Here is a 27,817-nt window from a genome sequence, read left to right on the forward strand (position 1 = left end):
ATGAGGCCAGTCATAAAGGTCCATGAGTTTCTGGAATTTTCACAGGTTTACTGTGAACTTCTAATTCTCTGGCTGGGGGGATGTCTGTACCTCATGCACAGTGACTACTGGTAAATGTTTGCTAAACGTATGACCAAGCTGCAAGCAGTAAAGATACAGACCTTGTGCAGATGTCATTACCTGTTACGGAGAGTTGATTAGAATCCTCCTAGTTTCAAAAGTGAGGGAAGGTGGGGTTCGGGAGGGGAAGAGAGAGGGAGGGAGGAGAGAAAGAGGAAGAGAAGAGGTTGTAAGAAGAGCTGAGGGATGTAAAGGGATGCAGGAAGAAGATGCAAGGGCTGTGACAAAGACACCAGGTGACACAGCCTTATTAAAGAATAGCTCAGGTCAAACCTGTGAAGTTACAGGGGTAACATGACTGTGTCCCCGTTAATCTCCAGAACAAACAGATGAACAAACAGTAAATGTGAAGAAAAAAAAGAAGAGGAGGAGGAGCAGAAGGAGAAGAAGAGGAAGAAGAAGAAGAGGAAGAGGAAGAAGAGGAGGAGGAAGAGGAAGAAGAAGAAGAAGAAGAAGAAGAAGAAGAAGAAGAAGAAGAAGAAGAAGAAGAAGAAGAAGAAGAAGCAGCAGCAGCAGTAGCTGCTAGGACTAAAATGAGGCTCCTTAAAAAAAAAAAAAGCGCTGAAGATAAAGAGAAAATATAGGAGAATTCATGGTCAGGTCACCTGGTTGTCACAGAGATGGGTAAACTATGTTGTCTCTCTTTGAGACAGAACTAGGAAGGTAACTCTTGCCCCACATACTCATGATGACCTCCATGTCAGAAGCGTACTTGAGGCATGCAGAGGTCAGAGTTTTGCTCCAAGATACAGGAATAAAAATTACTCCTTTTTCCACATCTAGTATCCTCCTATGAGTGAGTACATACCATGTTTGTCTTTCTGAACCAAACAAATGGAAACACATGAACTATGAACCAATGGCTGAGGGGTCACCAACTGGATCAGGCCTTTTGAATGGGTGAGATAGTTGATTGGCTTGATCTGTTTGGGAGGCATCCAGGCAGTGGGACCAGGTCCTGTGCTCATTGCATGAGTTGGCTGTTTGAAACCTGGGGCCTATGCAGGATCGCTTGGCTCGGCCTGGGAGGAGGGGACTGGACCTACCTGCTCTGAGCCTACCAGATTGATCTCAGTCCACGGGGGGGGGGGGGGGGGGGGGGGGGGGGGGGGGGGGGAGAGGCTTTGCCCTGGAGGGGGTGGAAATGGGGGATGGGCTGGGGGGAAGGTGAGGGGGGCGATAGGGGGGAGAACAAGGGAATCCGTGGCTGATATGTAGAACTGAATTGTATTGCAAAATAAAAATAAAAATTAAAAAAAAAATACTCCTTTTGGCCAGAAGATGGAGCCTGGTGAACGAAAAGTTTTATCTAGCTACAAAGATGATTTCAATCGCACCACACAGGGGTGTTCTTTTCTAAGAAGCCATGTCTGGCAGCCTGGTTTACCGTTATCTGACTTATTTTTAATATCCAGAAACCTGGCAATTTTTCTCCCTTTTTGTATATAACAACATTGCCTTTTTTTTTTCTTCATTAAAACCAATGACAGAAACCTGGCATCCAGCGTGAGTGCAGAATAAATGAGTGTCAATGTTTTGAAGAAAAGCAATTTTGTTGCAATTTTCTAAAGGACAGAAACATAAATAATAACTAGAAAAGAGAAGTACAGATTTTCAAGCTTTTATAAGGACATCTTGAGTTATGTTTCAATATAAGCAGCACATTTTAGAAAAGAGAAAGAAAATGAATGAATTTATCTGATTCAATATATACATCAAATCATAAAATCAGATTGCAAATGAAGTTTTGATAAGTTCTTTTACCTCACAGTATAAAGGGTCGTAAACCTTACTCCAAATTCCAAAAAGATCCTGGCCAGGGAATCCTGACAGTGATGGCAAGGTTTCTATGAAGCTCTGGAACACAAACAGAAGGACAATATTTCTACATGGAGGTTTTTTTTTTATCATCTATAGACAATGGTATCTATCCCAGCACTCGGGGAGGCAGAAGCAGGCAGATCTCTGAGTTTGAGGCCAGCCTCATCTACATATTGAATTCCAAGACAGCCTGTGCTATGCAGAGAGAATCCTGTCTCAAAACAACAATGGAGAAAGAAAGAAACAGCTGGATGGTGGTGGTGCACACCTTTAATCTCAGCACCCAGGAGGCAGAGGTAGGTAGATCTCTGTGAGTTCAAGGCCAGCCTGCTCAGAGAGAGAGGGAGGGAGGGAGGGAGGGAGGGAGGGAGGGAGGGAGGAAAGGAAGGAAGGAAAGAAGGAAAGAAGGAAAGATAACAGGAATGACAGGTGATTAGCACCTTAGATATTAAAATACACTACTAAGTTCTAATAAACCATGGTTTGGCTAATCAGAACAAGAAATAGAATTTATATTCTAGACATGGGCTCCATCTATAAGGAGATTTTAATAAACAAGAGCTCACATTAGTGAGAAAAGATGGACTAGTTAACAAAGCATGATGGAGCAACTTGGGATCTCCCCAGGAAGAGCACAAAGTGTTAATAATTGAGCAGAGCGAGGCGTGGTGGTGCATGCCTTTGATCCCAGCACTCAGGAGGCAGAGACCAGCAGATCTCTGTGAGTTCAAGGCCAGACTGGTCTACAGAGTGAGTTCTAGGACAGCCAGGTTACAGAGAGAAATTTTGTCTCAAACAAACAAAAAAACAAAGAAAGCAACAATAATAACAACAACAACAAGGATTAGAAATGATCTACATTTTCAGTAAATCAATCAAAATAAGAAAATATGTTATGGTATATCAATTCAAACACTGTACATTTGCAAAAAATTGAGGAAATACTTTACATATACACATAAAATATTTTCCAGATATTTTATTAAATAATAAAAACTAAAAAAAAAAGTGGTCAGCCTTGTGATCGGTATAATGCTTCTGAGTAACAAAAGGGAAAGCTATTTAATCAGGGAAAGGAGGACTTCCCTAATTAAATATTCTAGCCCACTGCTAAAACAAGCCAGTGGCAGACACATTCACCCCACACTCATTTCAAGAAGGCCAAGGTTCATCCTTTGTCTTGACCTTTGCACCCTAGTATGAGGAAGATGGCAGTACTAACTTTATATGGACGAAGCCTCTTCTGGAATTCCTCAGATTGCAAAGTCTCGCTCTTGAGTTCTTGAAAACGAGGGCAGTCCCTGAAAGGCAGGTAGAGCAACTGTGGACGAAAGAAAAAAACATAAGACCTTGATTAGTCAGGTGAACACTGGCAGACACGCAGTGCCAACACTTTAAGCCTCATTAGGTCTAAAGCAACCTTAAAAGCCCCCAGTGTCCTTTGAGCTGAACAGAAATTCTAAAATTAGAAGCAATGAGGCAAATGGTCCTCAGGTCTTGAAACAATAGGGCATGTATCCAGATGCAGAAACTGTGATTTACTTATTTTCCTTTCGTGAGCTGGTAAATATTCACAGTTGCTCATTTTCCGTGTGGATGACTGTTATCTTGCTCTCTCCCCATCCCTTTAATTCTGGCACTAAGTGCACATCTGTGTGCACTCTCTCTTCCCCAGGAGGAAGGTAAAATAAATTAGAGGTTTGGGATAGAATCTTAAAGGGATCAACTACTCATTGACTTCATTCTAGCAAATCTGCAGACTGTCAAATAAGGGTAGGTATTAAATGTATGGAAAATATAATTAAAAACGTATTAGGAGGACAAACAAATCACCGTAAAATCAGTGTAAGCTTCACAATCGCTCTCAGCTTTAACTGTAGCGCACAGGCTGCTGACTCACAAATTTGTTTTGCGGTTCTTTTTCATCTGGTCTGTTTTTTCAGCCCTTGACAGCACTATTCAGAGGCTGCTCTTTGATCACCGATGTGTGTAAAGCTGAGGTCAACTTCGTCTTCAATTATTTCCTTTTACTAATGTCTTTGCTTCTGCCTACGATAAAGTTTATAAACCTGCTTTGCAGGCAGTCACTAGAACTGGTCTACTTACAGCCTAGATCTAAAACAGACCCCTTCCTTCATCTTCACTGCCCTCTCCCAGTCTGGACAGGCATAATCTGTGTTTCAGTCCCATGCCTCCTATCTGGTCAGTTGCTGTCCACTCCTCTGACTGCCCAGTCCATTCTCCTCGCAGCAGCTACACCCTCTCTAAAGGCACCCCAAAGATCCAATCATTTTTGTGGGTCTTAACTTTCAGAGACTTTTCATTTTACCTGGAATCCAATCCAAACTTGCCATGGCTTCTAAGAGTCTCTGTGAGGGGACAAGTAGATAACAGTCCATACTTTACCCTACTCCCCCACTGCCGTTCCTTCTCACACGCTCCCGTCCAGAAACGCTGGGGATGAGTGCCCCACCTTAGGTTTCTAAGCCACTCTGCCCCGGCCACTACGGCAACTTCTTTCTCTCTTCCGAGGAACTTATCACAATCTGGAAGCATTTTATGGGTGTTCTTTATTGTCTGTTTCCTATAAGATAGTGATCTCCTGTCACACCCACTGATGTATTGTCAACAAGTGGGGCATGGGCAGTGTGCCAGTCACTACTCAGAATGCTTCCTATCTGTCCTTTCTGACTCTGTAGGCCACCTGGTTTTATCTTCTCTTTCTTCCTACTTATGACCATGTGATCTCAGGCTTTCATTTCCGCATCCCTGAATTACATCAACAATTACTCTCTGAGGCTCCCACATCTCTTCCTTTTAAGCGCCGTCAGGACAGTGGCTCAATATACCCCTCATCACATGTGAGCAATATCATTGAGGAATGCATGCTTTCGTCTCCTCTCTTACCTCAGTGGTCTAGCTCAGTCTCACTCTCTGTGAGGACCTGAATCCCTGCCCTGGGTAGCCTCTTCTCTGAACTCCTTCAGTATATGCAGCTTGTATTGAAATCATTGCCCATCATATTGTGCCACGTGGTTGATATATGCTAAATTTCTTTCATCAAACAGATGTTAAGTTAGGGGTGAAGCTTGGTCTTATACTCATCGGTCAGCACAGCTCTGAGAGTAACCTAGCATTTTCAACAATTTTGTTAGACTTCTTAATTGATAAGAATTTTGCTTGCCTTAATGAAAAAGTAGCTGGAACCTATGAATAGATAATTTTTTGTTTCTCTCTCCATATCTCTCACTCTCTGTTCCTTTTTTCATCTTCCAATAGCACCCGTATCTTTATTATGTAATTTGATTACCATCTGTCTGGATTATAATTGACAAGCTCCTTTGCTCCGCATTGGCTACGTTTGGTATTGCATTTCATGTTTCATCTCTGCAGAAAAGGGTGTGGTAAACAATTTTCCTTTCTTATTGGAAAGTATTGTTCACGACCTTTTTAGAACATTGGTAATATAATACTTTCATTCTGATCTGTGAAGGTGAGGATATAAATACAACATTCTAGCTTTTCAGAAAACATCAGAAAAAATGGTTATAGTGGATTAACCTTGAGTGGGGTTGACAGGGGAGGGCCGTTTCTACAAAGCATTTTGAAAATTTCTATGAAGCATGTATGAAAAATTCATATGGCCATTAAGTCAAGTTTCTAGCAGTATTGACAGGGCAGAGAGGAGAATAGTGTATTCCAGAAGTCCCTGGGAAAAGCTTCCGGACAATACTAATACACAGAGTATGAGATGCTGCTGTGATTTGGATATGTCCTCTAGAGAAGTCATGTGTTGGAAACTTGGTCTCCTGTGAGGCTATGTTGAGAGGTTGAACTTGGGAGATGTGATTGATTGGGTCACAAGTGTGCTGCCCTCAGAAATGGATTAGTGGTTCTCTATGGGTGGGAGGGGATTTGTTATAAAAGCAAACTTTCTCGGATACACTTGCTCTGCCTCACCATCTGACATCCTCTGGCAGGTCATGACTCAGCAAGACGGTCCACACCAGATTCTGAACAGATGTTGATGTCATGCCTCGGACCTCAAATCTTCAAAGTGTGAGCTGAATGAACCTCTGTATTTAAACAAATGACCCAGTCTGTAGTGCTCAGTTATAAAAACACAAAATGGTCAAGCTTACAATACAGTTCAGGGAAATTGAGGAATAATTCTCTGTTCCAAACTGTTTCCTTCATATTCCTTTACATTCTACATTGGAAGGTTAGATTTATTTATTCCTATTTTCTAAACACCAATTCCTTTGAAAAGATTAGATTTCTTGGTCAACCCTATTCTAAATGAGTTAATTTGAATTTCTCTCAAATAGTTCCATTTAGGCAACTTGGCGTATGGTGCTGCATCTCAAACTTGGCTGCCCGTAAAATCATTTAGGAAGGTTATTTTTAAAATACTGATGTTGGATGCTGGGTGGCAGTGGTGCATGCCTTTAATCCCAGCACTTGGGAGGCAGAGCCAGGCGGATCTCTGTGAGTTTGAGGCCAGCCTGGTCTACAGACAGAGATCCAGGGCAGGTATCAAACTACACAGAGAAACCTTGTCTCGGAAAACAACAACAACAACAACAAATCTGATGTTGGGGCTGAAGAGATGGTGCAGCAGTTAAGAGCACTCGTTGCTCTTCTATAGGACCGGGTCTGCTTCCCAGCACCCACACAGCAGTTCACAAGCATCTGTAACTCAAGTTCCAGATCTAACTCCCTCTTCTGGCTTCTAAGGGCATCTGGCACACACATGATACACAGACCTACATGTAGGCAAAACACTCCTACACGTATAATGAAATAAAAACAATTTAAAAGATACTGATGTACGGGCCCTACCCTCAGAGACTAACTTGAGGAGGGCCCCTAGTCGTTGGGCATCCAGAAAACTCTCAAGGGGGTTCTCATGGGCAGCTGAGTCTGAGAACCACTGTTTCACAGGGAAGAAGATGCTTTGAACAGGAGAGGCCCAGGACTTGTTTACTAGCAATGGGACATTGGGCAAAGTTTGCTTGTTATTTTACCTCTCTGAGCACTTTATTTTGTTTGCCCTAGAATGTAAATTTTTAATGAGAGAGTAGTTTTTGCTGGGCAGGGAGACCTTTAGATATTTAGGGGAGATGAGAAACTTATGCTGGACATTAAAATCATGGGCATTGAAGGCAGCTAGGAAGAGAGAGAGAGAGAGAGAGAGAGAGAGAGAGAGAGAGAGAGAGAGAGAGAGAGAGAGAGAGAGAGGAGAGGAGAGGGAGAGGGAGAGAGAGTGTGTGTGTGTGTGTGTGTGTGTGTGTGTGTGTGTGTGTGTGTGTGGCCATATATGTGTAGATGGAGGGAGAGAAATTACCAAAAGTTGAAATGGTAGTAAAGCAAAATGGATCTAAAGAGAACCTCTGCTCCTAGCCTTGGTTGTCCATGTCCTGTGTGTCCAGCAGACCCAATCTGTAAGTCCCTAGCAGCCTGGCTTCCTCCTCCTGGATTACGCAGGATACTGACCCGATCTTCAGAGAGTGACACTGTGTGCACTGGGATGGGCTGCCAGGGCAGGCTGGGATTCCAGATGCTGATCCCTTCTGGGGGAAACAGGGCTGCAAGGTTTGTCATAGCACTCATCAAAGTCCGGTCGACATCTGTGCTCCGAATATAAACCTAGAGGGGGCAAATCAAAGCAAATGAGAAATTAGAGAAAACGTGATGATTTCTTTCTGTGGAGCTAACAGGGTGTCAGGGAAAGAACTGAGGAGAAGCATAAGATATCAGTAGGCGTGGTGGGACCATCATACTCATATCTGTCAAGGGATGGATAATACCACAAAAATACAATGGAACAAAGCAATCAGTAGGCCAATAGTTGAGTTGACCAGTGACACTAAGCCAAAGTATTTATGCAGATGCCTATAAAAACTTGAACTAAGATTCATAAATTTTTATAGGGCAAAATAAATTTCCATAAAGAGAAATACATCTGTAAATAAGATCTCTGATGTGTATCAGTTCTTCAGATAATAGGCAAAGTTATAAATTCTTCATATGCATGAAAAATTAGTTTGATGTTTTTTCAAGGGTCAAGGTTCAAAGTCCTGATTCTCCAACTTGCCTGATCATGTTTATAGGAATCGTTCAAGAATCTTCCGTATCTTCTCCTGATATAACTTCCAAGTTCATAATGCTGTTCCATGCCCCGCTATGGGGGAAAGAAAATAAAAATGAACATTAGGGAAAGTGTACATTATCATAGTAATGTGAACAAGATGTGCATCACAGTTCCACAATAAAACCTCCTATTTTAACTAAGACAAGAGAGAACAGTTGCCTTAGTCAGGACTCCCTGAGAATACTCCTTCATCTTTGTTAGCATGTGTTTAGTTGATAGTTGACAATTTCTGTAGGTAAATGGCTTGTCTGAGGTGTGGTAGTGATTTTCCTGTAGGTAGAACATTCAAAGTGATTGTTTGATCACTTCCTAGGGATTTTTGCAACTAAAATCCAGTCATCTGATGAAGTTGAACTTGCTGAATCTGAAGGTCCCTTTAAGCCTTATTGATTTATTATATTCATAGTCTATTTATGGCTGGCTCATAAAAAATACAGCTTGTTACTCAAAGTGTGATCTGTGGATCAGCAGAGTTGGCATCACTCGGGAGCATGTTAGAAATCAAATTCTTGGGCCCCACTAGTGATGTATTGAGCAAGAAACTTTGGGTGTGCTGGGCATGGTGGTACAAGCCTTTAATCTCAGCATTCAGGAGACAGAGGCAGTGGATTTTTGTGAGTTCAAGGCCAGCCTGGTCTACAAAGTGAGTAACTTTGGAAGAAGGGTTCAGAAAACTTAAAAAAAAGGTTTGTTTATTTTATTATTTTATGTGTATGAGTGTTTTGCCTGTATGTGTGTCCACAGAGGTCATAAGAGGGCATCAGATCCCCTGGAGTTACAGATGGTTGTTGAGCCACTGTGTAGGTACCAGGAATTGAATCTGAATCACTTCCTAGAACACCAAGTGCTCTTAACCACTGAGCCAACTCTTCAGCCCCAGGGATCTGTTTTTAAGCATCTCTCTCAGAGAGTCTGGTGAACCACTGAGATCAGCCTTAGCTGAGAGCATTGATGTGCATTAAAATAAAAGTATCCAGAGGCATTTATTGAAACTCAGAATCATCAGCATCTCCCCCTAAGATTCTAGCTCTCTACATCTGGAATGAGGCCCTAGAATCTGTTTTAGCAAGGACCTCAAATGATTCAGGCTGAAGGAACAGCATGCCAGTCTTGGAGGAACATTGCGTTGAAGTTTGTCATTAATCCAGAGCCTCAGCAGAGAGTCACAAGTCAGAGAGGACGTAGTCATTGAAGCCACTGCTTGCACACTATTACTCATTTGCATATTACTTGCAAGCATCTCTGTCATCACTTCTTATCAACTGTGAGGATGACTGCTGTGAAGGAACAATGTACCACAGTCTGAGTAGCTGAAGAAGTGGGTACTTTGGGTCTAATTGTCTTCTAACTTAGAGCTGATTTTTGGAGTCTGCTACTTAAGAGACTTCTAGGTTGGAATCTGGACCTCATGGTCCTCCAAAATCTTTCGGTCTCACTAGAAAAGTAGAGCAAGGAAACAGGAGCCCTGTACTAAGAAAACAATATGTGAACCTTTGTGACATTCTCTCATTAGACAGAAAGATGGTTAGGCCATGGTGTGAAGGGCTCTGACCTTCTGAAGCAGCAGACACTGGCTTCCCACAGCTTCTCTGAGTTATAATTTCTACAAAACCTGATGGTTGGTAAGAGCTGTGATTCTCAGCTTTGGCTGAACATTAAAACGAGGCAATCAGTTGAGGATTGTCCAAACATCCTAATGCCCAGGCCATGCCCTATGCCAATTAAATAAGACATTGTTGCTATTTTTAACGTCTCTAAACAATCTCCATGGAAACCTCTCACACTTAAATACAGTCAGCAGGATAAATGTATCAAGGTGGAAAACTCTGTACATATTTCTCCTTTACTCAAAAAAAATTAACCAAAGCTGTGGCTCACAACGGCAATCCCTGCACTTGGGGGTGGAGGAAGGAGTTCAAGGTCATTCTTGACTGTGTACAGAGCTCAAGGCCAGCCTATACTATATGAAAATCTGCCTCAAAAATATAAAACAACAACAAAGTGGATCAAACTGACCTGGGTGAGTTGGCCAAATCCTTGTGGCCATGAGGTTTCCTTAATGGGGTCATTAGGAAAGGTATCGATGGGACTTCGGTCTCCATGCCGAAACACCTAAGAAGAGATGTGAGATAACATTACAAAGTTCACTTGAGTGTTTTGCCTCTACCCATCATATTAGAGTTTCTTAAACCATGGCTGCTACCTTGTCTGTCCACTGGAATCACCTGGAGAGCTCTAGATTCTAATGACAAAGTGCTCCCTCTCCACTGATCTTGGTTTTGTTAGTTGGGCTTATGACCAAGGGTATCAGTCTTTTAAAAATCTGTACAAATAAAACTCAGGTGAAGAACCACTAACATTTTCTTGTGCTTGAGGTAATTATAACATCAAGATGATTGGGCATTGGAAATTGAATGGTATATACATGGAGATAGAGTCATGTATCCAAGATGATAGACAGATGCATGAGCATACATGATCACTTGGTGCAGACAGACTGATTAGAAATGTTCTTTTCTTAATTACTGTGACAGTAACAATGTTCTTAAAATTTCACGTATAATAAAAACAGTGGTTTTGAAATGACACACTTATTTGTGGATACTTTGGCTCAGTGATTAGTTAGTTTTAGATTGATGGCACATGAATTACAGATCAGGAGATTAGAAAAGTCAGATCTCATCATGTTAATAACACACTTTGGAACTGTATACACATCATGCTATTCTAACTGTGCATTTGTTTCTGAAGAGAGATGTTTGGACTTCTGAAACCTTGGTACTTGATTCTAAAATAGTAGCATGTCAGGCCACATTCAATGCCGTTTTATAATCAAAACATAAAGAAAGAAACATACTCAAGAAGGACCAGATGAGGTCTTACATGGATGCAGAAAATATTTAATAACATAGAGGATGGTTGCATAACACTTCATTTGATCTGAGATCACCCTTGCTTGTCAGTTGGATTACCTACTGAGAGACCTCACTGTAAGTAAGCAAGAATGCTGTGTTTCTGAACACCTAACAAAACAGTTCGGTAAACACTGAGGAGGGAACAACCTCAAAGTTGAGATACCTTAAGGAAGGAATTCCAGAATAGCAAGGAAGGCTTCTAAGACTTATGCTATGCCTCTGGTATCTGAACAAAGTTGGTCTTTGCTGCCCTAAACCAGTGGGAAACAAAAAGCCCAGCAAGACAGCCTACAGAACACAGAGAGGAACAGGGCAGAGGGTGGTAAGAGGCCCTGGGGGGCAGGTAAGGAAAACGCCTCTTGCTCACTAGCTGCCCATAGTGTTTCCTTGTTATGACAATTGCAAAGACCAAACTCCTCACCACCCAGTTAGCCAAAGAGAAATCCCATAATGAGCGTTCTACTGAAACAATGAACAACCTTTCCTACCAGGGCACAACCCTTCCTACCAGCATTCAACTACAAAGATATTTCCTTCATGTTTTTTCCATACTGGCTCTGCCTTAAGAAGTTGCTAAGTGCTTCTCATGTTTAATCTTCTCAACCAGTTCTGCAGCTTAGTCACTGTTATTATTATTATTATGTACACTTCACGGCTCACCTTAGTCAAGTGATGAGCCCAAATTCTCAAGCAGGTAGGTGGTAGAGCTACCCAGGCATTGGTCACGTGTCTTTCACATGTGTCTTCTTGAGTGTGTGTGTGTGTGTGTGTGTGTGTGTGTGTAGATCGAACCCAGGGCTTTGAGCATATTCTCTCCCACTGAGCTATACCTCCAGCCTTCAACACTAGCATTCTTTTTTAAGATTTATTTATTTATTATGTACACAGTGTTCTGTCTGCATGTATGCCTGCACGCCAGAAGAGGGCACTGGATCTCATTACGGATGGTTGTGAGCCACCATGTGGTTGCTGGGAATTGAACCTAGGACCTCTGGAAGAGCAGTCAGTGCTCTTAACTGCTAAGCCATCTCTCCAGCTCCAACACTAGCGTTCTTAACCACTTACTAGTGACAGTTTCACTAGTGACAGCTTCGTTTCTCCAGGTCCACTCCTCATCCCCCTCTCTCCCCAGCTAAGTCAGCATGATCTGAGACCTGGAGATTTTCTTTTTAATAAACTCTTCTCAATATCCTTTTCTGTAAGATTGGAATTTGTATGTATGTACGTGTGTGTGTGTGTGTGTGTGTGTGTGTGTGTGTGTGTGTGTGTGTGTATTGCACAAGAAGAATCCAGAACCTTATTATAAAAAACAGTCTCTAAGGCACCATACTCTATAAGTAGTATTTAAATAATAAAGCTGAGACACAACAAACAAACAAATGACTTCTTTGGCAGAGCACAGCCATGCAGGTTGGCAGTCCCCTGTAGTCCCAGCACCCAGGAACTGAGACAAGAGGCTAGCCGAGTTTCACATGAGACCCAGTCCCCAAACAAGCAAACAAACAAACACAGCTGGGCACAGTGGTGCACATCTTTAATCCCAGCACTCGGAAGGCAGAGACAGGTGGATTTCTGTCAGTTCAAGGCCAGTCTGTTCTACATAGTGAGTTTTAGGACAGCCAGAACTATGTAGAGAGACCTTGTCTCAAACAAACAAACAAACAAACAAACAAACTCAAAACAAGCAAACAAAACAACTCCCCCCAAAGCCCCAAAGCAACATCAAAGCAGCCAAGTGTAGTGCTGAATACTACCTAGTGAGTTGGAGGCTAGCCTAGGGTATAATATGAGACCTTGTACAAATAAACAACACACACACACAAATACAATAAAACAATAAATTTAATAAAGAGCAGAGCACTGGGATTAATCCTGACTATACCAGGAATAATTGTATTCTCACATGATACAGTAGATTTTAAATGTTGCTAAGTTAGTGATTGAAACGTACTGTGAACTTTTAAAAAGAGGTATTTCATAGAAACACTAAATATCCCTGTTCCAGTGAGGAACTGCAGGTTAGGGTGTGTGTGTGTGTGTGTGTGTGTGTGTGTGTGTGTGTACATGAATGTGTGTGGACATCCTGTCCCTATGTGTGCTTGGACCCATGTATCCATGCCTGTATGTGCAGATGACATTCTTTGAGCTCAGAGCTTCTCAGCTCAGCAAGGACCATGTCTAGGCATTCTTAAATCTACAGTGGGACAGTCTCTCAACTCTACTACATTATTGCTTCTGACCTCAGTCAAGTAATTTTGCTCTATCAAAACCTTTAGAAAACTAAAACTACATTATTAAAGGTCAGGAGTTTCCACAGAACTAGTGATGATTGCCACAGGAAGAGATCTGAGACCACGAGAACCCTCAGTCACACACTCCTTTATGCTTTAAAGAACATTTCCCTTGCTATTTCTTGTTTGTTTTAGAAGGGGTCTCCCTCTACAAGCCCTGATCTAATCCAGGCTGGTTTGAATTTGCAGTGATCCTCCTGCTTCAGCTTTCCAAACACTGGATTGCAGGTATGAGCCACCGTACCTGGATTTCCTGGCTACTTTTACTATGTTAATCCTACTGATCCATGAGCATGGGATATCTTTCTATCTTCTGATATCTTCTTCAATTTGTTTCTTCGAGGACTTGAAGTTTTTGTCATACTAGTCTTTCACTTGCTTGGTTAGAGTTACCCCTAAACTATTTTGTATTATTTGTGGCTATTGCGAAGGGTGCCATCTCCTTGATTTCTTTCTCCACCCATTTGTCATTTGTATATAGGAGGGCTACTGATTTTTTTAGAGTTAATCTTGTGTGCAGCCACTTCACTGAGGGTGTTTATCAGCTGTAGGAATTCCCTGGTAGAATTTTTTTGAGTATGTATACGATCATGTCATCTGCAAATAACAATATTTTTTTTTTTTAAGTAAGCAATCCCTATGAATCCACTGCCGGCTCCTATGGTCAGTCTGTATACAGTTAGTATTTAACTTACAACCTTATCACTCTTAGAAATATCATGTTTTACTGCTCTTCACAAAAGTCCTTATAAGAGTTTTTTTTTTTTCCCCCAAACCCTACCTGATCAGGCCCCTCCTTCATCTCAATGTCCTCAGCTGACATTCTTGCTAAATGTGCTTAACTGCAGGAGCCCTCCTGCTAGCCCAGCCCTGGGTGCCTTTGCCCTGACTTTCTATCTGCTTTGAATGCCCAGTGTCTGCTGCTTCTCCTGACACACACACACACACACACACACACACACACACACACACACACACACTCTCGATGTTCAGGCTTGTTGGGAAAACAGGAGGAGCCTTTCTCATTGAGTAACCCTTGCACAATCTCAACCCTTTCTTACTGTTTTAGTTCCATCTAATAGTTTCTGGTTGTATTCATTAGAGATTTAAAAAATATTACCTGTTCCCTTCTCTTCCATACTAGTTAGTTTTCTCATTGCTGTGACAAAATCCTTAACAATACTACTTAAGGAAAAGAAGGAAGGTTTTGCTTCGGCTCTTGGTTTGAATGTGATCTGTCTTGGCGAGGAGGGCACGGTTTTGGGAATGTGAAGCCAAATTGCATGTGTAGTCCAAGAGCATAGAGAGGGAGGGGAATGCTGGTGGTCAGCCAGATTTCTCTTTTCTAAACCCTGCATTTATCCAGTTTGGACCCTGGGCCCTAGGATGGACCTGCTGGCATTCAGAGTGTGCCTTCCCTCCTTAATTAAACTTCTCAGACATGCCCAAGGAGTGTCCCTAGGTGATGTCAGAGCTAGTCAAGTTGATAACAGAGATTAATATTGCAGCTTCCTAGGAAGTCCTTGGAAGCAGAATCCCTGAGGAAACGGCCAGTGTCTAGAATACAATAACACACAAAAGGCCTGTCTGGATGAGCAAATGGAGCCTGGGGATGGGTCCCCTTCCTCCGGGCTGGTGAAAACATCTTTCTAGCCCTCTGGTTTCATGAGAGCTTTTGATTTTCATTGCCATGTAGCAACAAACTATGCTATGCAACCCTGCTTTCTTCCTTCCTCCCCTGCCCTCAATTTCCCCTTCTATCATGCCAATTTCTGCTTTTGATTCAGAATAGTGAATCTTCCCTTGGACTATGCTTGAGTTTAAAAAACCACCATGTTGTCCTTTCAGGTTTAGAACTCAAGACAGCATTAGAACTTTGGGATGACTTTGGATCCAAACTCCAGTGCTCACACTCACAGACAAGTGTTTTAACCACTGAGCCATCTCCCCAGTCCGATCTTTTCCTTTTAAGGAACCGAGAAAGAAATCCATTGGCAGATAATTAGAACATAAGACAGTTTGGCAGAAACGATGATTCCTGTAGATGGATGCCATAAGAGGTAAGAGGGAGAGTCAGCTGTGAAAAGAGTCAGTATGCATCTACATCCTGCCCTGGCCCTGAGGAAGATGTGAGAGGACAAGCAAGATCATTCTCCAGGGCTCAAGAAGAGTAAGAAGCCTGCGGGAAAGGGAAGTGGTGCAAACCGTGTGTTGCATTGCGTGCAAGCTATAAACAGAAAGCTCTCATATTCTGGTTACTCCGGGCATGTTTCAGACCCCAGCTTTGTCAACCACTGCCCCAGTGACCTCAAGAAAACAACTAAACTCAAAGTCCTGCATGTCTCAATTTCTCTTTCCAGGTAACAACAAAGTCATTTCAACTAGTTAAGAGCAACACAAGAATTGCATGTGTAGTATAATATATGTGAGCACGGAGCACACAGGATGCCTTCAGTTCATGGAATTTCTTATTATGTTTGTTGCTAGTGTTATTCACACCCATAACTGTCCCATATGCTTCCTTTCCTGCTGAAAGTAGTTTACAGCCTCTATGGCATTACCCATTGAGCAAAGGAAAACAGCCCTCTCTTTCAAGAAACACATCTATTAATATCTAATCATCTGCCCTGGTGTGCATTTACCTAAGAGCTATACTTCTTTTGCCTTTGTATTTTGGCCACTCTGCAAACCTGACATGCCTAGATTGGCAACCTAAAATGTTTTCAGCCAAATACAGTCTCTCTAATGAGGTCACTGCTCTGAAAATTTGTGAAATATGTGGACAGACAAGTAGAAAGAGATTTCTGAACCTACAAGCTTAGACTGACCTCCTGCCTGGCCAGCACCAGCTCTCAGGACCATCGGCTTCCAACACACATGTCTACAGAACCTGATGGTTGCCAGAGACATCTGCTGCTCCTGGACACTCACAGCTAGGGAGCCCACACAGTGAGGGAGAAAGAGCAGAAGGCTGTTTGTGAGCAGAAGAACAACTTTTTCTTTTCCGATGGGGCATTTTATGTAGTGGCTCTCTTTACAATCCAAGCCACAAGTTCTAGATAAGCCTCCAGAATAAGATTTATTGAATGTTAGGCCATCAAGGCAAGGTCTAGGTCAAAACAACACAAAACAACAACAGCAAGAACTCTGACTCTCATGTAACACTAAGATCATATGATACGGCCTTTGGGTAATTTGGAAGATTCAGTATGAAAAGTCAAGTGCCTGGTATCCGGTAGATACTTACAACCTATTACTTACACTTAAATTCTACTTCAATTGAAGTTAAAAAAAAAAAAAGGTGAACAGGTCTTGCAAAGTCCATGCTGTGGCCAAAGGCATTGTCTAAACACAAACAGTGAAGATGAAGGCAAATTGAATGTCTTTCCCAACCCAAAGCCATGAAGGAACTGAATGGACCAGTATACTGAGTAATATAGCAATTGGTTTTGTGATTCTGATTCACTCACCAATACATGCTTCTCTTGTGTTTATTGGGCTAGTGCCTGAAGCTAGGAAGAAAACAGACTGAACTTAAAAGATATGTAAATACTTACTTGACTTTTTTGAGAATAAGAGAATGAACTGGTCACGTGAATGGTTAGTATATGGAGATTAGGGCTTGTCCCAATGATCCATGCACTCATCAGAGAGGCCTAAATACTTTTCATGTATTTCCTTAAGCCTCGTAACAACTTCACGAGGCGTTATTAGCCCCATTTCCAATGATGACTCACGGACTGGTGAAGTGGCTCATCTCGGGCCACACAGCTAGCACCGGGTTGAGCTGGCATTGCAACCCGAGTGGTCTGACTCTGGGGTCTGCACTTCTTGCTACAGTGCTCTGTTGTGTGGTGCTGTCCAGAACTGTGTACATTACTTTCTAACATTCTGTACATATTCTACCTCCATGGCATCCTCATCTCTCCAATAACCCAAAGTAGAAATCATGAGGTCATTAGCTATTCACCATTTCCTGTAATATTTATATCCAACCCACTGGATTCTGTTTATATAATTTATAACATTACCTCTGCTTTCCAGTTCTACTGTACTCTGATCCAGTTGGGTGGTCACAGTGCTTTCTTTGTCTGAACTTTGGTGTGACAGCCCCTCTCTGTTTTCACCCCTAGCTTCTCTCCACAAAGCAACTGGATGCATAGAACTGAATGTCCCTCAAGAAAAAGAATAAGCTGGAGTTAATGGGTGGGGAAGACGTGTGCAAATGAGCTACATGGCTGGTCCAGTTGGGTGGTCACAGTGCTTTCTTTGTCTGAACTTTGGTGTGACAGCTCCTCTCTGTTTTCACCCCTAGCTTCTCTCCACAAAGCAACTGGATGCATAGAACTGAATGTCCCTCAAGAAAAAGAATAAGCTGGAGTTAATGGGTGGGGAAGACGTGTACAAATGAGCTACATGGCTGGTCTGTGATGCTAGAAGAGCTCCTCTTGGTCTAACTTCTGTCTCCTTTCTTTGCCCCTATTCAATGAACAAGTTCTCTCATAATGGAGGGTCTTCTCAGACCTTGAGGACATTATGATAAGCAGCACAAGCTGGTCACAACAGACAACTATGGTTCAGTTCTGAAAATGAGAGGCAGCTGGAGGAGTTGAACTCATAGAGACAGAAAGCAGAACAGTGACTTCCAGGGCTCTAGCTGGTATGTCCAACCTTCTGACACTCTAACGAGACACTGTTATCTGCAAAATAAATTGTAAAATAAATTTAGGTGAATGTACAATGTTGTGTTGGGTCACATTCATAGCTATCCTTGGTCAGAGGCTGCCCATGAGCCAAAGGTTGGACAGGCCCGGATGGGGAGGGCAGATGAGGAGCTACCATGTAATGGGTATGAAGTTTCCGTTTTGAAAGTTCCAGAAAGTGCACGGTGATGGTGGAAGTCTGGGAATACAGTTACACTGTTGAAGCCTACCCTTAAAATGGTTAGGACAGTAAACTTTAAAATTAACTAGAAATCATCTACAATTTAACCAAAAATTTAGAAACCTTCAATTTTAGATGGTGACTCTGTTGAGGAATATTCCTTTATACTGTGTGAAGATGTGTCACTGTGATTGGTTTAATAAAGAGCTGAAGGGCCATTAGCTAGGCAAGAAGAGGTTATGAGGGATAGAGAGCTCTGGGAAGAAGAAAGAAAGAGTAGCCAGTGGAGGCAGAGGAAACAGACATCCAGGAGGAGAGGTAAAAGCCACGAATCATGTGGCCACATGTAAATGAATAGAAATGGGTTAATTTAAGATATAAGAGCTAATGGGACAAGCCTAAGCTATAGGCCAAGTTTTCATAATTAATAATAAGTCTCTATGTCATTTTTTTTGTGAGCTGGCTCGGCCCAAAGAAAAGTCTGTCTACATGACTCCCAGCTGCATTTAATGTTGGACTCATTTACACTTCCATATCTAAATCATGTCCCTTGATTTTGAAGATGACCTTGTGAAGGCGGAAGCTTAGCCATGGTTGTGATCCTCAACTTTAAGTTCAGGGAATGTGAAACTCAGTTGTTTTCGTTAAATGGCCCTGTTTCTGCTCCCAGACCTGGTTAACAGTGGTGGAACTGAGTTAATAAAAAATTCTGTGCTTTTCTAGGTACCACTTTCAACTTCCAACAAAAAGCATTAGGAAACTAATTATGAGACTGGCTGCTAACCCTTGAGAGTGGGAGTGGAGAAGATGGGTTGGTCCTGGAAGTATGCAATGGCTAGCATCATGCACAGGTCCAACCTTGATTGGGAGGTTACTCATCCCACTGAAGAGACAATGTGCATAGGGCTTGGAGGATCTTTGAGCCAAGAATATACTATGAGTCAGGTAAGACTGCAGAAATAAGGTCAGCCCTGAATAAAAGGAGGCACTGGATTGTGAGTCATTACCCCTTCCTTTATAAACAGCCAGAAGAGCAACATAGAATTTTTGTCTGTCTGAGATCACCTGATTTGTGGTTTTTCTCTCACTGAAGGGAGAGATGCTTTACAATGGCATTCTCTCTTTCTGGTGGAATAATACGATGCATGAGATTATTGTAAAAAGAAAGGCAAGTGAGCGTGTGTGGGAAATGAGTAGGTATATAAGTGAAGCAAGACTGCCCCTGAGTGATAATTACCAAAGTTGGCTGCTGCATACACTGAGACTCAGCATACTTACTCTCTTCTCTCTACAGAGTTAAAAATACCAACTCTCTACAGACAGTCTGATATTCATCCTCAGAAGCAGTTTACTAAGTAGACTCTTTCCCTGAAATCTATAGTGTCTGTTAAAGATGCACTTCATCTAACAACTTAAAGAGACCCTTTCAACCATTTAAACCTGTATTAGACTTAATACTTTTTTTTTATCCAACTGTTAATAAGTGGTCACACTACAATTCCACGGGAAATACTTTTGTAAGTTTGTTTTAAAAGATCAAGTAAGATTGCTGGGCTGTGGAGGTTCACATCTTTAATCCCAGCACTCGGGAGGCAGAGGCAAGTAGATCTCTGAATTGAAGGCCTGGCTGGTCTACAGAGCGAGTTCCAGGACAGCCTGGGCTACAGAGGAACAAAAAGTCATGTAGGGCTGGCGAATGGTTAGGTAGGTAAAAAGGCTTGCTGTGCAAGCCTGGTGCGTTGACTGCAATCCTTGCAACACAATGTTGGAAGAAGAGATCAGCTCCCCAAAACTGACCTCTGACTTCTACATGCATTCCATGGTGTGTGTGTATTGTATGTGTGTGTCCAATGGAGTAGTGGGCTGAGGATGTACTCCTTCTTGGCTCTTTGCCTGGCACATATGAAGCTTGGATTCATGCATGAGACCTTGGGCTCAGCCCTCAGCCCTACAAAAATAAATAAATAAATAGTAAGACAAATCACGGGTAACTGACTGTTCATCAGCAAGAACAAGAACCAAGAACAATCTCCTTCCCTTTTTGCCACAAATGGCTTTTCAGAATTGAAGACTTATTTTTCTTGGACTGTGGAGGAAAAACAAGGAAACCATGTACAGCCTCTGAGTCATGATAATGCTACAAACCACGCAGGCATCTTAGACCAGTTCCAGGTTCTGGGCTACACGCACTCAAGAGAAATAGTTGGAATCTAGTGATCGTGGGCATGGTCAAGGGCGTCGAACATGTAGGTTCGAAGCTGTTTGTCTAGCTGTGTGACTGTCTTCAAGTTTCCTAACCTCTTTTACTTGTATCTTCATCTTGAAAATAGGAACACGTTTGTGGGGGGTTTTGTTTTGTTTTCATTTTTTGGAGACAGGATCTCACATAGGTCTTGCTGGCCTCACACTACCTTTTAAGATGACCTTGAAATTCTGATCCTGTTGCCTTTACCTCCTGAGTAATGGGGTTACTAGATTTAGGGCACGTACTACTTAGAACTCACAATGTAGAACAGGCTGGCCTTGAACTCACAGAGATCCTACTGTCTCTGCCTTCCAAGTGCTGGGATTAAAGGTGTGTGCCACCAGACCAGACAAGTGATTCTTCTATTTGTCCTCTTAATAAAACAAACTTCTGAGGATTTCTCTGAATGTTCAATCTAACCATTTATGTACAATCAAATAGCCTCTATAATCAATAAAAAGAAGAAAATGATACTTTCTGGCTTATATCATTAGAGAGAAGTTGTTTTGTTAGAAGCCAAGGAAGTTATATTAAATTATTTAACATTTATAAAAGGTAGCCGCTGTAGGAAAAATAGTTAAAGTTTGCTTTAGGCAGTATTGGTTAATTTTTGAGTTGTAAGTGAGTTACCTTTGTAGCTTGGTTTTTCTTTAAGGAAGAGTTAACTGGTAGTCACTGAACATATTTTAACTGAGAGTGGCGAGGTAGAAGGGACAGAAAGGAAACCCACAACCATTGACAGCTGCGGCAAGTTACCTGGGCTGTGGGTAGAACTCAGAGAGCTGCTACTGCTTGCAGCTAACTGGAGTTCACCCTGGTGCCTCAGAGAAGACTGTCATTCAGCCCCCTGGTTCCAAGCACAGTATGACAAGAGTGACAGAACACAGCACAATTCCACGCTCCCTATGCTCTTCTAATGACCACATTGGCAGGGAGCTCATGCGTGCAAGGGAAGGAGTCGTTCTATTGGGTGTCCCACAGAAGGTACGGGGTGTAATGGTGCTTTGTCAACACAGGAGCCTTGCAGCTGGCAAATGGTTTGCAGGGAAGAGGATGACGTTTCCTTGGTTTTCTTCTCTTTTGTTCCTGACTCAAAACCAATAAAGATTTACTGGACTAAGAATCATGATTTATGTAAAATTCAAGATTTTCTGTAGAAAGAGAAGAATGTTCTGAACAGCTCACACTGGCAGGAGAGGAACAGCATGTTTAAGTGTCAAGTAAGAGATGTCCTTCCTCTAAATCATGAAAATAGTTGCTCAGTATTCTTGCAGAGGGAAAACATGCTTATAAATGAGTCAAATTTCACTATATTGAATACAAAAATGTAAACAACAATGGAGGATGTGAAATAAAAGGAGAAGCAGAAGGCTGGAAGATGATTTTTCCAGAGGTCTTGAGTTCAATTCCCAGCAACCACATGGCGGCTCATAACCATCTGATCTGAATGCCCTCTTCTGGCCTGCAGGTATACATACAGACAGAACACTGTATATACAACAAATAAATAATTAAATAAATCTCTTTTTTAAAGGAGAAGCAAAGAGAGAGAGAGAGAGAGAGAGAGAGAGAGAGAGAGAGAGAGAGAGAGAGAGGGAGGAAGAAGAGGAGAGAGGCAAATCCTGTTAACTTTGAAAATGCTCTTTCCATATGTTTCTAAAACTCAACTGTATATGTTTTTTCCCTGACACCAGGCAGCACATACCTGTCTCCTTTTTTATTCATGGCTTATCACAGTTCCTATATATGTAGGGAACATCATGGTTTTAATGATCAACTAAGTCATTTAATCTGAGAGTCACTCTGAAATTCTGTGTTCAGTTTCTCTTGAGCTACCAAATACACACAACAGACCTGCTCCAGTGTCATGGCAAACATAAGGAGGGACTTAACTTCAGAAAGCGGCTGTTCTTTGATTCGAAAACAAACGATCACTAGATGGAGAGAAGCCAGGCTAGCTCCTGACGTATGAACAGCGTTAGCTGTGGCTTCCCATCAGTCAAAAGGAATCGGAGCAGAGGGCAGCTGTAACGTAAAGCAACATTGCCCTCGACGGCAAATGGGGAATGCTGTCTTCCTTAAAGCAAGCTTGCATGACTTCACTTTCTGAACAACGTCTGGTCTCAGGCAAATAACAGAAAGGAAACACGAAAGGTGACATTTGGTTTCTCTGACTCTCCGGTAACAGGAAAAACAATGAGAGAAGTGTACTTACCAATGTCACAAACTTCAACTCCTTGGCTTGGCCTGCATCCAGGCTGAGAGAAAGCAGGAGCAGGCAGCCAAGGCCAAGGCTTACTGTCCTGGTCAGGTGCAGAGGGACAGTTCTCATGGTGGGAGAGAGCTGCTTCTGGCAGCTGTAGGAGGTACTGCACTCCCGAAGGCTTCTGGAGGGAAGTGCCTATTTAATCAAGAGATTGACAGGAAGGCGGAGCCACATTCTCCCCTAGTAGGATTGCAAGAAGGGTGGGGCAGGGCTTGGCATGCAAATAATGCCAGGTCATACGTGTGTTCCAGATCCCAGCCTCCTCCATGTCAATGGACCCTGAGGCCCAGAGCGGGCACAGCCGGAACAGCTCAAGGCCTCCACTCCAGTCCAGCCTTCTCCTTTTCAGCTCACCTTTATCTCTTCCACAGCTGGATGGTGATGCTGTGCTGGCTTGGTGGCAGCCGTTTGGGAAGAAATCCTCGCTGCCTCTGGAAGCCTTAGGCTTCAGCTCTCGGTGTTTGAGGAAGCCTCAGCTGCGGGCATGTATTGACATGACGAGGCTTATTCTCCTGCCAAACGTGGTGTGTGGTTGTAAACTCTCGGGTAGCCAATAAAGGGGTTTCACAGTGGCAGCAAAGTGAGGATAGGGATATGCTGAAGACTTCTCTTCATGCCTTAATGCATTTGGGGTCATTTGTGGCAATGCAAAGTGGGGTTTGGAGGTCCCTTTTAGAAAGACTACACACAAACAGTAACAGTCAGCTTACAGCTGCCACCCGAGTGCCTAAAAAACTCGTTAGGTCACAGACCAAAAACAAATAGCAAAAAGGAGCTGGTAACAGGATGATTGGGAGTTGGGGGAGAGTAAGACAGGCCTCGAGGTGAATGCGAGCGAAATATATCATGTACATGTATGAAAATGTCACAGTGAAATCCATTATGACGTATAACTAACATATGCCGGTAACACACACTAAAACAATGAAACAAACTAACAAGCAAACAAACAAAAAAACCCAAGCAAAACCCAAGAAGCCCACACTGCTCTGCTTTGTTGACAGCCATCAACTTGGGTTATGAACCTTTTGGGGGAGACACACCCTTGACTCTCTAGCTATGACCTCACTGGGACTCTAAGGAGGGAGATGGTATGCAGCGAGGAAACTTGGCTTCTTGCTTTTTCCCACTCTGTCAGTCTCACTGGCTGAAACAACACCTGCTGGTGAGGCGTGGCAAGAACCTGCAGGTGAAGTGGATGGAGCTGAGCAGACTGCTGTGATGTTTCCGCCCCAAGGATATAGGAAGAACAATAGTTTGCCCACAACATCCTCAGCATTTCATTAAATTTACCAGGACAGCTGGGTGCACCGCCATGTGGTCATAGGAAGCCCTGGAAGGCGGTGTGTGGGAGAGCTGTGGTTCTTCTGGTATGGGGAAGTAAGAACTGGAGTGTGTGTGGTAGGATTATGCATTTAAAGGGATATGTGTTCTTCTCTTTGCTGGTGGTGTTCTCCACCAGATAGTTTCAACGCTGAGAAGATGGGTGCAAGGCAAAGAGGATGGAGATGGAGACTGCCCAGCATCATGGTTTGCAATGCGCTCCCCCCCCCCCATAAACCCCTGTGTTTTGACACACAGTTTCCAGCTGGGGTCGCTGTTTTAGAACATTGTGAAACCCTGGGGAGGAGGAGCCTAGCAGCGAGAAATGGGTTACTAGGGGCAAGCCTTAAGGTTTTATAACTGGGCACCAATTCCTGCTCACTCTCTGCCTCCTGTTCTGTCAAGATGTAAAGAGTCTTGGCTGTGAATTCCTGCCACAGTGGAGCCGCCTGCCGCAAAGATGGACTGCAGCTCCTTAACACTTAAGCCCAAACAAGCCTTTCCTCTCACGGGTTACTTCCTGTCAGGTAAATGGTCACAACAAGAAGAAAAAGCAACTGGTACATCCAGACCAGGACAGACATGAGTTGCCATAGCAATCCCTGCCGTGTTCCCCTAGTAACAGAAAGGAATCTCCAACGGCTACAGTTCACACAGGCTTAGTCAGCTCCCAACTCTTAACCAGTGCTGGATCCCTGATTCTGCTGAGCATCCGAAGTTCTCAGGTTCCAGCCTCCTTTCTCCTTCTGTCTTCTTCTTTGTTCCATGGGTCATGCTGGGAACTAGTGCAGTTATGGCCTTTGCCCTTCCTGAAAAGGCTGTGGTTCCATGAGCTACGTGTTGTCTGGACTGTGTAAGCATTTCTGATCCTTGCTTTCTCTGTGGTATACCCGTTGGGTTTTCCGTTCCCTCCCAAATGGTAACATTTTAAGAAACATTAAATATTAGCCCTTTTGTCAAAAAACTGCAAAACTTCCATTTACCACAAAGGATACAGATGTGTTTATCTTCCCAACCTTGTAAAACCTTTATGCAAACGTTTAACCTCCCAACCCCCACCTGGTGAGACTTTTGTTTACATAAAGGCCCTGCTGCATTCCCACACCTAAGTGCCCCCTCCTGCTTTCCTTCATTTCCTTCGCACAGATTCTTTTAAAATGAGGTGTCTGTCGAGGAAGACTGTGAGGTTGGACCCAGCCAATAGGGAAAGGAGAGTCATCATCTGAGTTAGACTGAAAATCAAGCGAACGTGTCCCCATGTGCTTGTTTTTGTGAGTACCGTGATCTTCTCACTAATACGCTGTCGCCTGGTCCAGACACTTTCATTGGAGCAGGGTTTCTTTCTTTGTGACCCTGAACGCATTTCTAACAACATCAAGAACAAAGCTTTCTTAAAGGCAGAACCAGGGGAAGGTGGCTGGCATAGAAACAGCTCAAACTCAGTTTCTGTTGACTTAGGTAGATGGCTTGTATTCCACTTCCATCTTAGTCATTGTTATGTCTTAGACCTTGAGCATCAAGTATAAGGCGAGAAGGATTAAAATTGTACCCCTGGAGGGCTGGAGTGGTGGCTCAGTGTTGAGTGTTAGCTGCTCTTTCAGAGGACCTTTGTTCCATTCCCAGCATCCATGTCAGGTGTCCCATAATCATTTGTAACTCCAGCCCCAGAGCATCTGATGCCCTCTTCTGGCTTCCACAGGTATCCCTCCCCAACATCATCATCATCATCATCATCATCATCATCATCATCATCATTTGGGCTAGAGAGATGGCTCAGTGGTAAAGTACATTTACTGTGTTATCATTCCTAGCCACTTTCCAGCTACATGACTGAGCATGCGCTGTCCAGCAGTCAGGCAAAATGCTTAGTCACTCCAGGGCCTTACGTCCTAGTAATCTGTGCACTGTGTGGTCACGTAATCTATGCACATATGTGCATGCGCAAGGTGACCTATAAAAGCAGGCTCACCCACTCCCCAGTCCTCTCCGCACTTTCATTTCCGGTAGGCCTACTTGCACATCTCCCCTTTCCCCCCCCCTAATAAAACTCTCATAGTGGGTTCCACTGTACCTCGTGTTTTCCCTCGCCCGGTAAACAGCACCGCAAATAAATAACATTGGTGCTGTGACAAAACAGGCTCTCTGACGGGATCCTGAACCGAGGTTGGTTCATCCACAACTGTCCACCTTTCATCTGCCCAGCTGCCGAATCACTCCATACAACATCGGCTACTCCAGTTGGTGAATTTTCCCTTTGCCAGCCAGAGCAAACAGTTCCCTGAACTCATAGGAACAACTGTCGATCATCCAGCGTCCTCCTGGTGTCCTTGGGACTGGGGGTACACCTATCCACGGTCTTTGTCAGCTATAGTTCGCCCCCATGGCTGGCTATAACCATCAGCCATTCCCCACGACTGTGGTCTGAGATATCGTTTTTGTTTGTTTCTCGTCTCTCGGACCCTCATCCTCGGGCGACTGCCCCAGCCCCCACTCTTTGCTTGAAGGAACATTGAGTGGTGCCATTAATAGATCCTTGCTTGTTTTCTGGGATGCCTGAGATATTGTAGTCATTGGATCTTGTTTATTTATTTATTTCCCTTTGCCACAGTCATGGGAAATGAGGCTTCCAATCCTATAAGCCCCACATCTCCTCTGGGATACCTTTTGGAAACCCTCAAACCTCTCAGCCGAATGCCTTACTTAAAGACTTCTAAGCTTATCTGCCTCTGCACTAAAAAATGGCCTAAATATTCCTTAGATAACAATAAAAAATGGCCACCCAATGGCTCATTAGAGCCTGATATTTTACGGAAATTATCTAACTTCTGTCAGCGAACAGGCAAATGTAAAGAGTTACCTTATATCCAGGCCTTTTTCTATCTCAGCTCCAAACCTGCTCTACTCACCTGCCTGCATGCTCCTAGCTGTGCAACCCAAATCTAAGGAACCCCTTACTACTGCTTTAGACCCTGCTAATGAGCCCCCTCCTTTACGACTTGCTGCCTTTCCAACTTCCTGCTCCTTCTTCTCCAGTGACTGTTCCTTTGGCTCCTCCAGCTCCTTCCCCATCTCTGATATCAGGCTGCTCCAACCACCTGACTCTGGCCCCCACCTTTATTCCTCCTGTCACTCATTCTTGAGCTGCTAAGGAATCCCACCCCAGTCAAACCAACCCAATGGCCATCCTCCCTTTGTGAGAGGTAGTGGTGTGGATGGACTGGTTAAGGTTCATGTCCCTTTCTCACTAGCTGAACTCTCTGAGATTGAAAAAAAAGTGGGTTCTTATACTTCTAACTCTACCTCCTTTATTAAGCAATTCCAATATGTTACTCAATCTCACCTTTATAATCTCACCTTTCATGATATATACATGATCCTTACTGACAACCTACTGCCTGAGGAATGCAGATGAGTTTGGGGACAGGCTAGGATACATGCAGATGAGGTCCCCAGACTAATGCAGAACATACTCCCAGAGCAGAAGCAGTTCCCAACTGGGACCCACAATTGGATTATAATACCCCAGGTGGCACTCTAGCTAGGATCAGTTCACAATCTGCCTTTTAGCAGGTCTTCATAAGGCTGCCCTCAAACCAATAAACTATGAAAAGCTTCAAGAGATAGTTCAGGACAAAAAAGAAAACACATTTCAATTTCTAGAATGACTTACAAAGGCTCTCTTACAATATACTAATCTAGATCCTAAGAGCCCAGAGGGCAGACAGCTCCTTATGATCCATTTCATCTCTCAGAGCTTCCCCGACATTAGGGCCAAACTTAAGCATCTTGAGAGAGGGC

At 43.2% G+C, this 27,817-nt stretch overlaps 1 protein-coding gene across 2 annotated transcripts in view; it reads right to left on the bottom strand.

Moving 5' to 3' along the window:
• Positions 1-22,829, bottom strand: part of Acp3 (acid phosphatase 3) — a 47,731-nt gene extending 24,902 nt beyond the window's left edge. For both annotated transcript variants that reach the window (XM_059268492.1, XM_059268493.1), the window contains exons 1-6: positions 22,646-22,829; positions 10,112-10,207; positions 8,039-8,125; positions 7,438-7,590; positions 3,164-3,262; positions 1,885-1,977 (exon numbers count right to left, since the gene is read on the bottom strand). In XM_059268492.1, coding sequence (XP_059124475.1) covers positions 1,885-1,977; positions 3,164-3,262; positions 7,438-7,590; positions 8,039-8,125; positions 10,112-10,207; positions 22,646-22,762 — 645 coding nt within the window. In that variant the 5' untranslated portion in view covers positions 22,763-22,829. The remainder of the gene's footprint in view (positions 1-1,884; positions 1,978-3,163; positions 3,263-7,437; positions 7,591-8,038; positions 8,126-10,111; positions 10,208-22,645) is intronic.
• Between the last annotated feature and the right edge of the window lie 4,988 nt (positions 22,830-27,817).

This window comes from Peromyscus eremicus, chromosome 7 (genome assembly GCF_949786415.1).
Source record: "Peromyscus eremicus chromosome 7, PerEre_H2_v1, whole genome shotgun sequence".
In the NCBI taxonomy this organism is placed as follows: domain Eukaryota; kingdom Metazoa; phylum Chordata; class Mammalia; order Rodentia; family Cricetidae; genus Peromyscus; species Peromyscus eremicus.